The sequence below is a fragment of the Hyla sarda genome, chromosome 9 (assembly GCF_029499605.1).
Source record: "Hyla sarda isolate aHylSar1 chromosome 9, aHylSar1.hap1, whole genome shotgun sequence".
Lineage (NCBI taxonomy): Eukaryota > Metazoa > Chordata > Amphibia > Anura > Hylidae > Hyla > Hyla sarda.
The window spans coordinates 51,237,845-51,250,719 of NC_079197.1; the positions used below are offsets into that span (position 1 = coordinate 51,237,845).

Consider the following 12,875-nt stretch of genomic DNA (forward strand, 5'->3'; position numbering starts at 1 on the left):
AGGAGCACAATTTTTATATTTTTGAATGACTGATCACTGTTTGCTTAAACTGAAATTTATACGTGATTTCCTGATAGATCTTTCCTGATTCCTAGAATTATTTAGATGGATTTTTGAAGGCTGCATTTATCATTGACCAAAAACGCTGACTTGTCCCTTTATTTACTTGGAAAATAGGCTTAGTAAAACAATCTTCATACTTTCTTGGGCTCGAGAATAAATGAATGTAAAGAATCTAACTATAGATACTGAAATTAAGTGCTGTATTTAGCTTCCATATATGATTTGCCAGATTATTTCAGTATCTTTATAAAATCATGTATACTTTTGTGATCATTTCCATTATGTGACATTACCTGTACTGTATTGCAGAGTATGTGAACACAGTAAAGAAAACCTAATGTCTCCTTCTAATATGGGGGTTATTTTTGGCCCAACTTTGATGAGGGCCCAGGAAGATACTGTGGCTGCAATGATGAACATCAAATTCCAAAATATTGTGGTGGAACTTCTCATAGAACATTGTAACAAGGTATGGAATACACAGTCTATAATACCAGTGTTACTAACTCTCTCACACGCCATAGATATGAGTGTGTTCTTCTTTTCTGATATACTGCTATGGACATGGCTTTCATGTCGGTCAGACTTTGCACTCTAAAATCTCTGCCATAAAAATGGTATGATTATGAATGGATCCCCATCCCCATTGTAATGAAGTTATGTTTGCACATAAATTATATTGTTATATAAATATAAGTTTTTGGCACATACAATTGAGAACATTCCAACAAGTATTTTGGGTCCAAAATGAACAATAAAATATCTTAGTTTACTCCTTAGTGTACATAAGATATATTAAGAACATATGAGATTCATTTACAGTCAGTTCTTTGGTTGTACTTTTATTCAGTCAGAATGGACATTGTAGCATAACAAAAATGAACCATGATTTTTCTTTTGAGGTGACCGAGATTTGAAACTACAGATAAAGTGCTTGTCTTGTCCGCTCAGCACACCCAAACTGTTTGAGTTCCTCCAGTTTGAGAACTGCAGAGCCTAACTAGGGTAGTTTTAATAAGTTTTTACAGTGTTTGTGTGATATATATATATATATATATATATATATATATAATAAATGAACTTCATTTTCTGGATCATTACAGCAATACCAAATCTACATACTTTTCTACATAAAGTTGAAGTTTTCATTGGCACTGTTTCGGGTGACATTCAACTTTGAAATCACTTTTGATTAAAGTTTTTTCGGAGATGAATATGAATATTCTTGCAATTCAAATATGGATGGGCTACTCTTGGTTAGGAGTAGGGGCTAGCATAGAGACTCAACAATGAAAATTCACTCATCTGATATTTACCTTGCTCGCCCTCTTCTGCAACTGCTGTAGTTCAGCCATTTTCTTTAAAGGGGTATTCCAGGCCAAAACTTTTTTTTTATATATCAACTGGTTCCGGAAAGTTAAACAGATTTGTAAATCACTTCTATTAAAAAATCTTAATCCTTCCAAGAGTTATTAGCTTCTGAAGTTGAGTTGTTGTTTTCTGTCTAACTGCTCTCTGATGACTCACGTCCCGGGAGCTGTGTAGTTCCTATGGGGATATTCTCCCATCATGCACAGCTCCCGGGACGTGACATCATCATTGAGCAGTTAGACAGAAAACTTCAGAAGCTAATAACTATTGGAAGGATTAAGATTTTTTAATAGAAGTAATTTACAAATCTGTTTAACTTTCCGGAGCCAGTTGATATATATAAAAAAAAGTTTTGCCTGGAATACCCCTTTAACATGATTTCTAAAGTGTGTTGGCCCACATTTATCATTGTAGGTGTAAGTGAAGCATTTTTCTACACCTTTTTATGTCCTGATAATGTGTAGGAGCACCAGATTTATTAAATGTTCACAGAGCATTTGATAAATTTTGTGCAGGTCACATTTTCTGAAATTTCTCTCTTCACATACACTAAAAAGCTATGCCCGGTCTGAGATGGTGTAGTTTTAGAGACTTTTCAGTGGCTTTGCGCCTTTTTTACGCCTTTTTACAAAAAGGCGCAGTTCATAAATCCCTTCTATATTATGTGTATTGCCAAAATCAGTGGATTGCAACTCAAAATCAGCAGAAATGTGTAAACAAAAAGGCACAAAAAAGGTGCAAATAAACCCTGCTTGCACCTTTTTGTGCCTTTTGTAGACACAAAAAACTGTCTAAAGAAATGATAAATGTCGATCGTCATGTGTGGACTGACTAATGATTTATATAGAGGCCAAATTATGTTCTATGACCTGATTTTATTTGTATTGATATGTCCACTTTTTGTACCACCTCAGGCCACTGCAAGACCAGGGTCCCTTGTTCTCCAGATATATGAGAGGGGCTCTCACCTATCTATGATCGGTGTGCATATACTATATATGTCCCCGATGGTGACCCCATATCCCAATTTTCTTTTCATTAACAGTGATACCTATTGCTTTACAGTTATATACAAAATTGTAGATTTGTTTTCTTCTTACAAGTGCATAACCTTAAATATATCCACACTAAACTTTTTCTAATTCTTTAGCATCCCCAGATCCCCCTGTAGTGTGATATTATCTTACTCTATGTCAATTACCTTACAGAGCTTAGTATAATCCGCTAAAATGGAAATTCGATTCTACAATCCCTCTACAAGGTCATAAATAAATATTTTGTAAAGAAGTGGGCCCAGTACTGACCCCTGTGGTCCCAACTAATAAATGTCCACCTATCGGAGTATGCTTCATCAATACCAACTCTCTCACAATATCAAATGCCCTAGAAAAGTCCAGATGTACAACATCCACAGCTTCACCCCGATCCAATCTATAACTGACCTCCTTATAGGAGCTGATCAGATTAGTCTGACAGGACCGATCCCGCATAAACCGTGCTGTGTTATGAAATTATTTTCATACAAATACTTCTAGATGACATCTTTAACAAAATCGTTAAAACTTACAGGCTTGTAGTTTCTGGGCTTTTCTTATATCTTAGAGATAATGATACGTTGTAAGGGTCATAACTGTAAGCTATTGGAGAGGATCTGAGTGCGGTGGTAATGTTCATTGTACTTATTTGCAAATAGGCTTCAGCTGATATCTTGGTTTTCTCTACCAATTTACCAAAGTTCAAGACAATCTTTAACATTTCATTGTAATTTTTATAGGTCTTTTGGGAAAGCGAGTAAATAGGAAGTGAGCACCAAACAGTTTCCTAAAGGCAAAAACTCTTGTTAATAGGAACACAATAAATACTTTGTCCTTTCTGCATTGTCATATTAGGATTGTATCATGTATCATCTTTATATTTTTGAAACAAATGCATAAATATGTGTTTTCTCTTACCTGAAATGAGGTTTGTTGTGACATACATATATATAGCAAGGCTGTGTACCTTGATATCTTGCTTAGACGAAAGTGTTAAATCTCGTTAAAGGGGTTATCCAGGAAAAAACTTTTTCTTATATATCAACTGGCTCCAGAAAGTTAAACAGATTTGTAAATTACTTCTATTAAAAAATCTTAATCCTTTCAGTACTTATGAGCTTCTGAAGTTTAGGTTGTTCTTTTCTGTCTAAGTAATCTCTGATGACACTTGTCTCGGGAACCGCCCAGTTTAGAAGAGGTTTGCTATGGGAATTTGCTTCAAAACTGGGCGTTTCCCGAGACACGTGTCATCAGAGATTACTTAGACAGAAAAGAACAACCTTAACTTCAGAAGCTCATAAGTACTGAAAGGATTAAGATTTTTTAATAGAAGTAATTTACAAATCTGTTTAACTTTCTGGAACCAGTTGATATATAAAAAAAAAGTTTTTTTCCTGGAATACCCCTTTAACTCTACTGTGTCTGTATCCTAGGAGATATGCCAAATAACTTCTATTCTATTAGACAAGCTTTATGGTAGAAGCCCTTTAAAGTTATTACTTTATTGTGAACTGTACAACAGTTCTGTTAGATTCAGACCCCTGTCACTATCAAGGCTATTATTTGCCAAGAGTAAAGTAGTGTCATGTGAATTAGTCCCTGGAAGAGATCTAGAGGGAAAATGTTCTCAGAATCTCCTGGAACATTCAGCCTTACATGACCTGAACCCTCCTCCGCAATGCATGTTCTAGCGTACACACTGACGTCCAAGTCAGGTTACAATTCCAAGGTTTTTTCCTGTGAAGTCCTTCTTTATACATATGCAATTGTCTGGTCTGCTGTGCTATGAGAAATAGGAAAGGATCTGTGTCTACAGCCAAACACCAAAGTGCACTTTTATATAGTGCACAAATAAAAAGCATACTGATAGAACCCAGTACAAAGCATTCTTCTCATTCCACAAGTCATTACTGTAATAGGAGTCATATTATTGCAGTCACTTTCTTTTATTCAGTTATTTCAATAAGGCTTTGTTTCTACATGCAGCAAATACAGTGGTCCCTCAAGTTACAATATTAATTGGTTCCAGGACGACCATTGTATGTTGAAACCATTGTATCTTGAGACCAGAACTCTATGGAAACCTGGGAATTGGTTCTAAAGGCACCAAAATGTCATCCAAAAATAGGAAAAAGTGAGAATTAAAGAAAAATAAATAGATAACTAATATAGATAAAGCAAATCCTTACATATAAAAGTAGTAAAGAGCTGCTGGGAGCTGTAAATCACTGTCTATGTCAGTGTTTCCCAAGTAGGGTGCCTTCATCTGTTGCAAGACTACAACTCCCAGCATGCCCGGACAGCCAAAGGCTGTCCGGGCATGCTGGGAGTTGTAGTTTTGCAACAGTTGGGGGCACCCTGTTTGGGAAACACTGGTCAGAAGCTTCTTCGTGTCCTGTATAGTACAGGCAGTGTCCTAAAAAAGTAACATGGAGCCACCCCCACCTGGTGTTTATTTGCAAGGGTTTTGTCTCCCCCCATGTATTTTTGTCTTCCGTTATTAGCAGAAAACTGACATTAAAAAAGCTGTGATAATTCTGTCACATGACCCAGGGACCTCTTTTACTTATATTGCATGCAACCTTGTAAAAATTACAGTCATGGCATAGAATACATTATTCCTAATTTTTTTTTTTTTTATTAAGTTTCCAAGTTATACTTCTTTTCTTATTATGCGGGATGTTATGCAAAGCAAAGTGTTTATAATATGATTGTCTTTGCTGCTAAAAAGGAACAGTAGCAGTAATGTAATAGTTACTGTTCTGTATTTTGAGGGCTGCCACCAGAGGGAGTATGAATACAATGCTAACCAAAAAAGAGGAATAAAGGAGGACCTATGGATGAAGGGTTGAATTCAACACTATTTTCGATTGATCTCTAAGCGATCACTAATACCCTTTATTTCCCATCCAATATTAAAACATAATGTTTATTTGAGCCACAATATTAAACCTACTGTTGTAGTAGGTCCTATATGTATAATTGCATGCTAGTTCAATTCTGGCTGTAGAGATATTGGCCCTTATTTACTAAGAGTGTTGTGTAGGTTTCTTTGTGGCTTTTAATTCCCTACAATTTATTTTCCACGGTATTTACTAAGGTTTCCCTACATTTTCCACATTCCCCACACTTTGCTTTTTTTACACATGCTCTGATCTGTCAGGTTTTCCTCAATTAAAATCCACCACATTTTCTGTGGAAACCTTAGTAAATATGTTGGTTTTTTGTGAAAATGTCGGGAACACGCCCCTTTTCTGAGACCACGTCCCCTTTTCCCGGCGGCCATGCCCCTTTTTCGGGTTTTCTTACCAAAGTGGAGAGTTAGTCGGGGTTTTTTCAATTCTGGCGCAGACAGAATTTTTGGCGCAATGCGACAGAATCTGCTGCACTACCCGACAAAACATGCCGGGTTTTCAATAGTAAATGAGGGCCATTGTGGCTGCAGTCCACGACACTCAATTAGTGAGTATATTCTAAAGCCATTAACACATCGCCCACCTGACGTTTTGCCACAAGCTGTGGCTTTCTCAAGGGCTAAAGGGCAAATGGCCTAGGGGGCAAAAGTGGCAAAAGTGAATACAATGTTAAGCACATCACTGCTTTAAAGTTGATTAACTACTTACTGTATCTGCCGATTTTGAGCTATATGTTATTTACATCTGCAAATGCTGCAAAAGTAAACAATAACATTTGCCATCTCCTTGGAATCTGTATGGGGTTTATCTACACTCTGTACACATTTGTGTCTTTGGGGCATATGGCCAGAATAGAGTTTAAAAATCATATAATTCAAACTTGGTGCAAGATCAGTAAAGCAGATAATTAGCAAAAATGTTCAGACTTTGTGTATGCAAAACAGGGCTTTTACTTTGTCATTACATGTCTCTCCTACACACTACGTACAATGTAAATGTTACATTTTACTATAGTTTTATAAGACATATTAACAAAGATTGCTATCATTATTTATTAGCTTATAATGTAGGTGGACAAAGATGAATTGAAGTTTCAGCCAAAATGGCTTCATGCAGTATCTTTGCTCTTCCTATGACCTCAGCTTCTCACTTGGATCAGTTTTTGACAAGTCTATGATTTGTGTGTAACATTTTATGTTTTATATGGATATTCTCTTTTTAAAACGTTGTCATTTGTTTGTTCCTTGTACAAAGTTTATTTTCTGTTAGGTCCCTTTATAACCTACAAGAAGTTTTTCTTCTCTTATTGTAGATATTTTCTGGTGATCCTGAAGACAGCACCGCTCCTCCTGTCCCTCCACCTAGAATAACACCCCGGACCCACAAACCCATCACAATCTCTAAACGTCCGGTCCGAGGGCGCAATGCTTTGTATCTTGGACAGAGTGAAGAAGGTAATGTGTGTTACTGAATAGTCACTTTATATAAGAATTATAAAGGTGACAAAATGTAAAGCTTAGGTACACGTCAGACAATTCAGTGAACAAATCAGTATATAGTATAGGTAAGTTCGAAAATGGAACACACTGGATGTGTGAATGTACACCTTCTATAAAGTGTTCAGTAGGCAGATAGGGTTTTGTAAGGAAAATATAACAATTGTCATGTAACGAAGAATAAGTTCTGTTTTGCACAAGCAATGTCTCCCAACAATAAGTTGATCATAGAATGTCACTTCCGTTACTCTTAACAACCTGGCATCAAGAGATCACTTTCCCCACACTACCACTATAGGGCAAATGGAGCTAAATGGAAATGGTTGTCAAAACTAGACAGACCCTTGACCATATGTTAGAGAAGAGGAGTTGCTTGTAAGAAATATTTAAATGCTGTGAACACCTTTTCATTGGTCTTGTTATTGTTCATTTGGTTCCAGATTGAAAAAATTAAGCAACTTTCTACATAGTCTTTATTATAAATTTCCTACCAGTTAGCTCCCACTCAGAGAAAGGAAAAATAAATCTGACAAAAGGCTTTCTGCTCTCCAAGTGTTAGAAATAGCAGCAGGAATGGGGTTACAAACAGCTCAAAATATGGACAGAAGGGAGAGAATCCATGGAGAGCAGTTCACACAGGTTGTAGAGAAGAAAGCCAATACAAGGCAGTCTCACAGGGGAGAATATCACAGGACAGAAGACTATCAATCACAGAAACATTTGAGTCATTTATAGGTTAAAAATTAAACACTTTATTGTTTTAAGTTAAAAAACAAGAATATGGAGGAAAGGCTGACACAGGGGGGGGGGGGGGGGGGCAAAAATGGGCATCACTGCCTGCCAACACAAGTAAACATATACATTGTTACGCCTAGCGCTCCGGGTCCCTCCGGGTCGTCTCTCCGCAGCGCCCCGGTCGGTCCCGCTGACCGGGAGCGCTGCACTGTCATGGCCGTCGGGGATGCGATTCGCACAGCGGGACGCGCCCGCTCGCGAATCGCATCCCAGGTCACTTACCCGTTCCCGTCCCCTGCTGTCATGTGCTGGCGCGCGCGGCTCCGCTCTCTAGGGCGCGCGCGCGCCAGCTCCCTGAGACTTAAAGGGCCAGTGCACCAATGATTGGTGCCTGGCCCAATTAGCTTAATTGGCTTCCACCTGCTCCCTGGCTATATCTGATCTCCTCCCTTGCACTCCCTTGCCGGATCTTGTTGCCTTGTGCCAGTGAAAGCGTTTTTGTGTGTCCAAAGCCTGTGTACCAAAACTTCTGCTATCCACCCTGACTACGAACCTTGCCGCCTGCCCCCGACCTTCTGCTACGTCCGACCTTGCTTCTGTCTACTCCCTTGTACCGCGCCTATCTTCAGCAGCCAGAGAGGTTGAGCCGTTGCTAGTGGATACGACCTGGTCACTACCGCCGCAGCAAGACCATCCCGCTTTGCGGCGGGCTCTGGTGAAAACCAGTAGTGACTTAGAACCGGTCCACTAGCACGGTCCACGCCAATCCCTCTCTGGCACAGAGGATCCACCTCCTGCCAGCCGGCATCGTGACATACATAAGTTGCAAATAGGGCAAAATATATGTAATGCATAATAGTAAACAGACATCAGTCTTAAGGTGCATACAAAGCAGCATACAATACCAACCTATTGCAAGTGACAAGTGCAAGAGTGCAGCAGGAGTGACGACACCCCAATGTACGTTTTGGCGATATCCTTCGTCCTGACCCCCTGTCCCTATAAATCTAGTATACATAATCAGCGATGTTATCATTCTCCAAAAATGCATCCAGACACTGTTTGAACTCTTTTACAGAGTTCACCATGACCACCTCCTCTGGCAGAGAGTTCCATAGTCTCACTGCTCTTACAGTAAAGAACCCGCCATCTGTGCTGGCGTAGAATCCTTCTTTCCTCAAGACGTAGAGGTTGCCCCTTGTTATTGATACAGTCCTGGGTATAAATAGCAAAAAGAAAAAAAGCCAGCACAACTAACTAATACACGGGAACACGCTACTAGAGAGTATACAAAAAAGAAGGTTGCAGCAGCACTCTTGGTCAAAAAATGTAGGCTCTTAGCGCACTTTTTTATCAAAACATGTCCCCCAATCACCACGCGGAGGTGGCCTCACTTTGGATGGGACCCCAAAACTCATTTCACTCACCTCTGCTGGGCTCTTATTTTTTGTATACTGGGTATAAATAGATCATGGGAGAGAGATCTGTAAGGTCCCCAGATATATTTATACATAATTATTAGGTCTCCCGTAAGCCTTCTTTTTTCCTAAACTAAATAACCCCAATTCTGATAATCTTTCTGAGTACTGTATTCCCCGTATTACCCTGGTTGCCCATCTTTGAACCCTCTCCAGCTCCACTATATCTTTCTTGTACACTGGTGCCCAGTATTCTATGTGTGGTCTGACTAGTGATTTGTACACCAGTAGAATTATTTCCGTGTCATGGGCATCTATGCCCCTATTGATGCATCCCATGATTTTATTTGCCTTGGCAGCAGCTGCCTGACACTGGTCACTACAGCTAAATTTACTATTAACAAAGACTCCTAAATCCTTTTCCATGTCAGTCGTCCCAAGTGTTCTCCCATTTAATACATCCTAGCCCGAATTTTTCCTCCCCATGTGCATAACCTTACAATTTTCAGTGTTGAACCTCATCTGCCACTTCCCAGCCCAAACCTCCAACCTATCCCGATCCATTTGTGTCCTCTATAGTGTTTACCGCTTTACAGAGTTTAGTATCATCTGCAAAGATTGCTACTTTACTTTTTAACCCCTTTACAAGGTCATTAATAAATATATTAAATAGGACAGAACCCAAGACTGACTCCTGTAGTACCCCACTAGTAACAGTCATCCAATCAGAATAAGTACCATTAATAACCACCCTTCCTATCACTGAGCCAGTTACTTACTCACTTACACACATTCTCCCTCAACCCAATCCTTCTCATTTTATGCACCAATCTTTTATGTGGCACCGTATCAAATGCTTTGGAAAAATCCAGATATACGACATCCAGCGATTGCCCCTGGTCCAGTCTGGACCTCACCTCCTCATATAAGCTGATCAGGTTAGTTTGACAGGACCAATCCCTCATAAAGCCATGCTGATATGGAGTCATACATTTATTTTTATCAAGATATTCCAAAATAGCATCTCTTAGAAAACCCTCAAACAATTTACATGCAACCGAGGTTAAACTAACAGGCCTATAATTCCCGGGGTCACCTTTTGACCCCTTTTTAAATATTGGTACCACATTTGCCATGTGCAGCCCTGGGGAACCTTCTCTGTCACTATAGAGTCCTTGAATGTTAAAAATAGGGGTCTGTCTATTACATTACTTAATTCCTTTAGAACACAGGGGTGAATGCCATCTGGGCCTGGTGATTTGTCTATTTAGATTTTCTCCAGGCTGTACTGTACTTCTTCCTGGGTTAGACAGGTGACCTGTACTGGGGAGTTTACCTTATCTCACTGTATTTCATCTGGCATTTCAATTTCCTTGGTGAATACAGTGGAGAATAATTTATTTAATATATTTGTTTTTTCCTGATCCCCTGTTTTTTCCTGATCCCCGAAATTTACACTTTTTGCTATTTATATAGTTAAAGAACATTTTGGGGTTAGTTTTACTCTCTTTGGCAATGACTATTTCTGTCTCTACTTTTGCGGCTTTTATCTGTTTTTTACATATTTAAAATTTTTCTCTATAGCTTTTTAATGCTTCTTCACTGATGTCCTGTTTTAGTAGTTTAAATGCTTACATTTTTTCATTTATTATTTATTTAACATTTTTATTCATCCATATTGGTTTTATTCCTGACCCTTTTATTCCCCTTTTATTCCCGTAAGGTATATACCTCTTACAGTAAGAATTCTTAAGTGTCCCATTTAGTGTCAGTGTTCTTGTTTTTGAGGACATTATCCCATTTTATATTGTTAAGGGCTTCTCTGAGTTGATCAAACGTTGCCTTCCTAAAGTTCATTGTTTTTGTGTCCCCTTGCGAGGTTCCCGTATTGCAGAACAAGTTATAAAGTATATTATGATCACTATTTCCTAGGCGTCCTTCTACCTGCACATTAGTTACTCTGTCAGGTCTGTTGGTTAATATAAAGTCTAGTAGGGTGCCCCCTTTGCACCATTTGGGACAGATAATTGTTTTTAGCTATAGTCAGAAACCTGTTTCCTTTATGAGATTCACAGGTCTCAGTCTTCTAGTTTATATCAGGATAGTTAAAGTCCCCATTATTATCACATCATTTTGATTTGCTGCCTTGTTTATTTGCCGCAGTAATTGATCTTCTGCCTCTTCCATTATGTTTGGTGGCTTATAGCAAACCCCTTTCAGAATTTTATTATTTTTGTCTCCATATATTTCTACCCATAATGATTCCACATTATCGTTTCCCTCCCAAATATTCTCCAGCAGTGCGGCCTTCAGACTGGACTTTACATAAAGACAAACTCCTCCCCCTTTCCGCCTTGTCCGATTCTTCCTGAATAGACTATAACCCTGTATGTTGACTGCCCAGTCATAGCTATTGTCCAGCCAAGTCTCTGTTATACCCACTATGTCCTAATTCTCCTCAGACATTATCAACTCCAGTTCGTCAGTTATTGATCAGACTTCTGGCATTAGTCAACATGCAGTTCAATGGAGTATGTATTTTTTTCCTATGAAGCCTATCTCTATTAACTATTCCAACCCCTCCCTACGCTCCACTCCCAGGTACAGTAATAAGTACCCCCCCCCCTCTCTATCTACACTATCTTCCCCCTCTATGTTGTAGGTTCCCTCCCCCCCAGTCCCTAGTTTAAACACTCTAGCCATTTTCTCCCCAAGCACAGGTGCACCCTCCCCATTGAGGTGCAGCCCGTCCCTAAGGTAGAGCCGGTATCGGACAGCAAAGTTGGCCCAGTTCTCCATGAACCCAAACCCCTCCTTCCTACACCAGCTTCTGAGCCACTTGTTTACCTCCCTGATCTCCCGCTGCCTCTCTAGTGTGGCTCATGGTACAGGTAATATTTCAGAAAATATTACCTTGGAGGTCCTTTCCTTAAGCTTGCAGCCTAAGTCCCTAAAATCATTTTTAAGGACACTCCACCTACCTCTTACTTTGTCATTGGTGCCGATATGTACCATAACCGATGGGTCTTCTCCAGCCCCACTCAGCAACCTGTCAACCCGATCCACCATGTGCCGAACTCAAGCACCAGGAGGACAACACACTGTTCAGCGATCCCGGTCTTTGTGACAGATCGCCCTGTCTGTGCCCCTAGCGGTCTTTTGATTGGATGCTATAGCTGTCTTTTAAAAGGAGGGGTGGGGGAAGCACTCCATAGACCACAGAGATTCAGCACTTAACATGAAGGGTCCACCTCTTAGGCACTTGTGATATTGGTGCCCAGGACATAAAAAGTTGTTTTCAAGCAACTGCTTACAGATCCCCTTTCATGTCTTAAAGAGTTACTTTTAAATTTAATACAGAATGTTAATTGAATATATACCAGACCTCTTTTTTCAAAAATGTTTTCAATAGGGTTCTAATTAAACAAGCCTACTTGTTTTTTTATTTTTAGTTTGTTCTTTTATTGCAGGTTAGGAAAATGAAACTGTAGTTGCTATGGTTAGCAAGGCCATTTTATAATAAAAGAGGCCCAGTTTTTGCAATATGATATTCATGTTATGATCTTTGGAGCTACAGCTCCATGTACGTAAAGTTTATCTGGAAACTGTGCAATCTGATGGCTTTTGAAAACGAATGGAAACAAAATGCATAAAATGGTTCGGTCCTCAGGTAGAGAAGTAAAGTGATAGAGAATAATGATAATATTATTATATGGCTTTCTTTTCATGTCACTTAGTGTGCAAAGTAGCTCATTTCCTCACAATCTTCAACCCTTAAAGAAAATCTGTGGACAGCAAAAAACTGGTGCAGACATTGCAATTCTGGGAAACTATGAACTACTC

At 39.2% G+C, this 12,875-nt stretch overlaps 1 protein-coding gene across 4 annotated transcripts in view; it reads left to right on the plus strand.

The window, feature by feature from the left end:
- The window catches only part of OPHN1 (oligophrenin 1), a 188,716-nt gene that overhangs the window by 157,738 nt on the left and 18,103 nt on the right, over positions 1 to 12,875 (plus strand). For all 4 annotated transcript variants that reach the window (XM_056541037.1, XM_056541038.1, XM_056541039.1 and 1 more), the window contains 2 exons: positions 373 to 532; positions 6,696 to 6,837. In XM_056541037.1, coding sequence (XP_056397012.1) covers positions 373 to 532; positions 6,696 to 6,837 — 302 coding nt within the window. The remainder of the gene's footprint in view (positions 1 to 372; positions 533 to 6,695; positions 6,838 to 12,875) is intronic.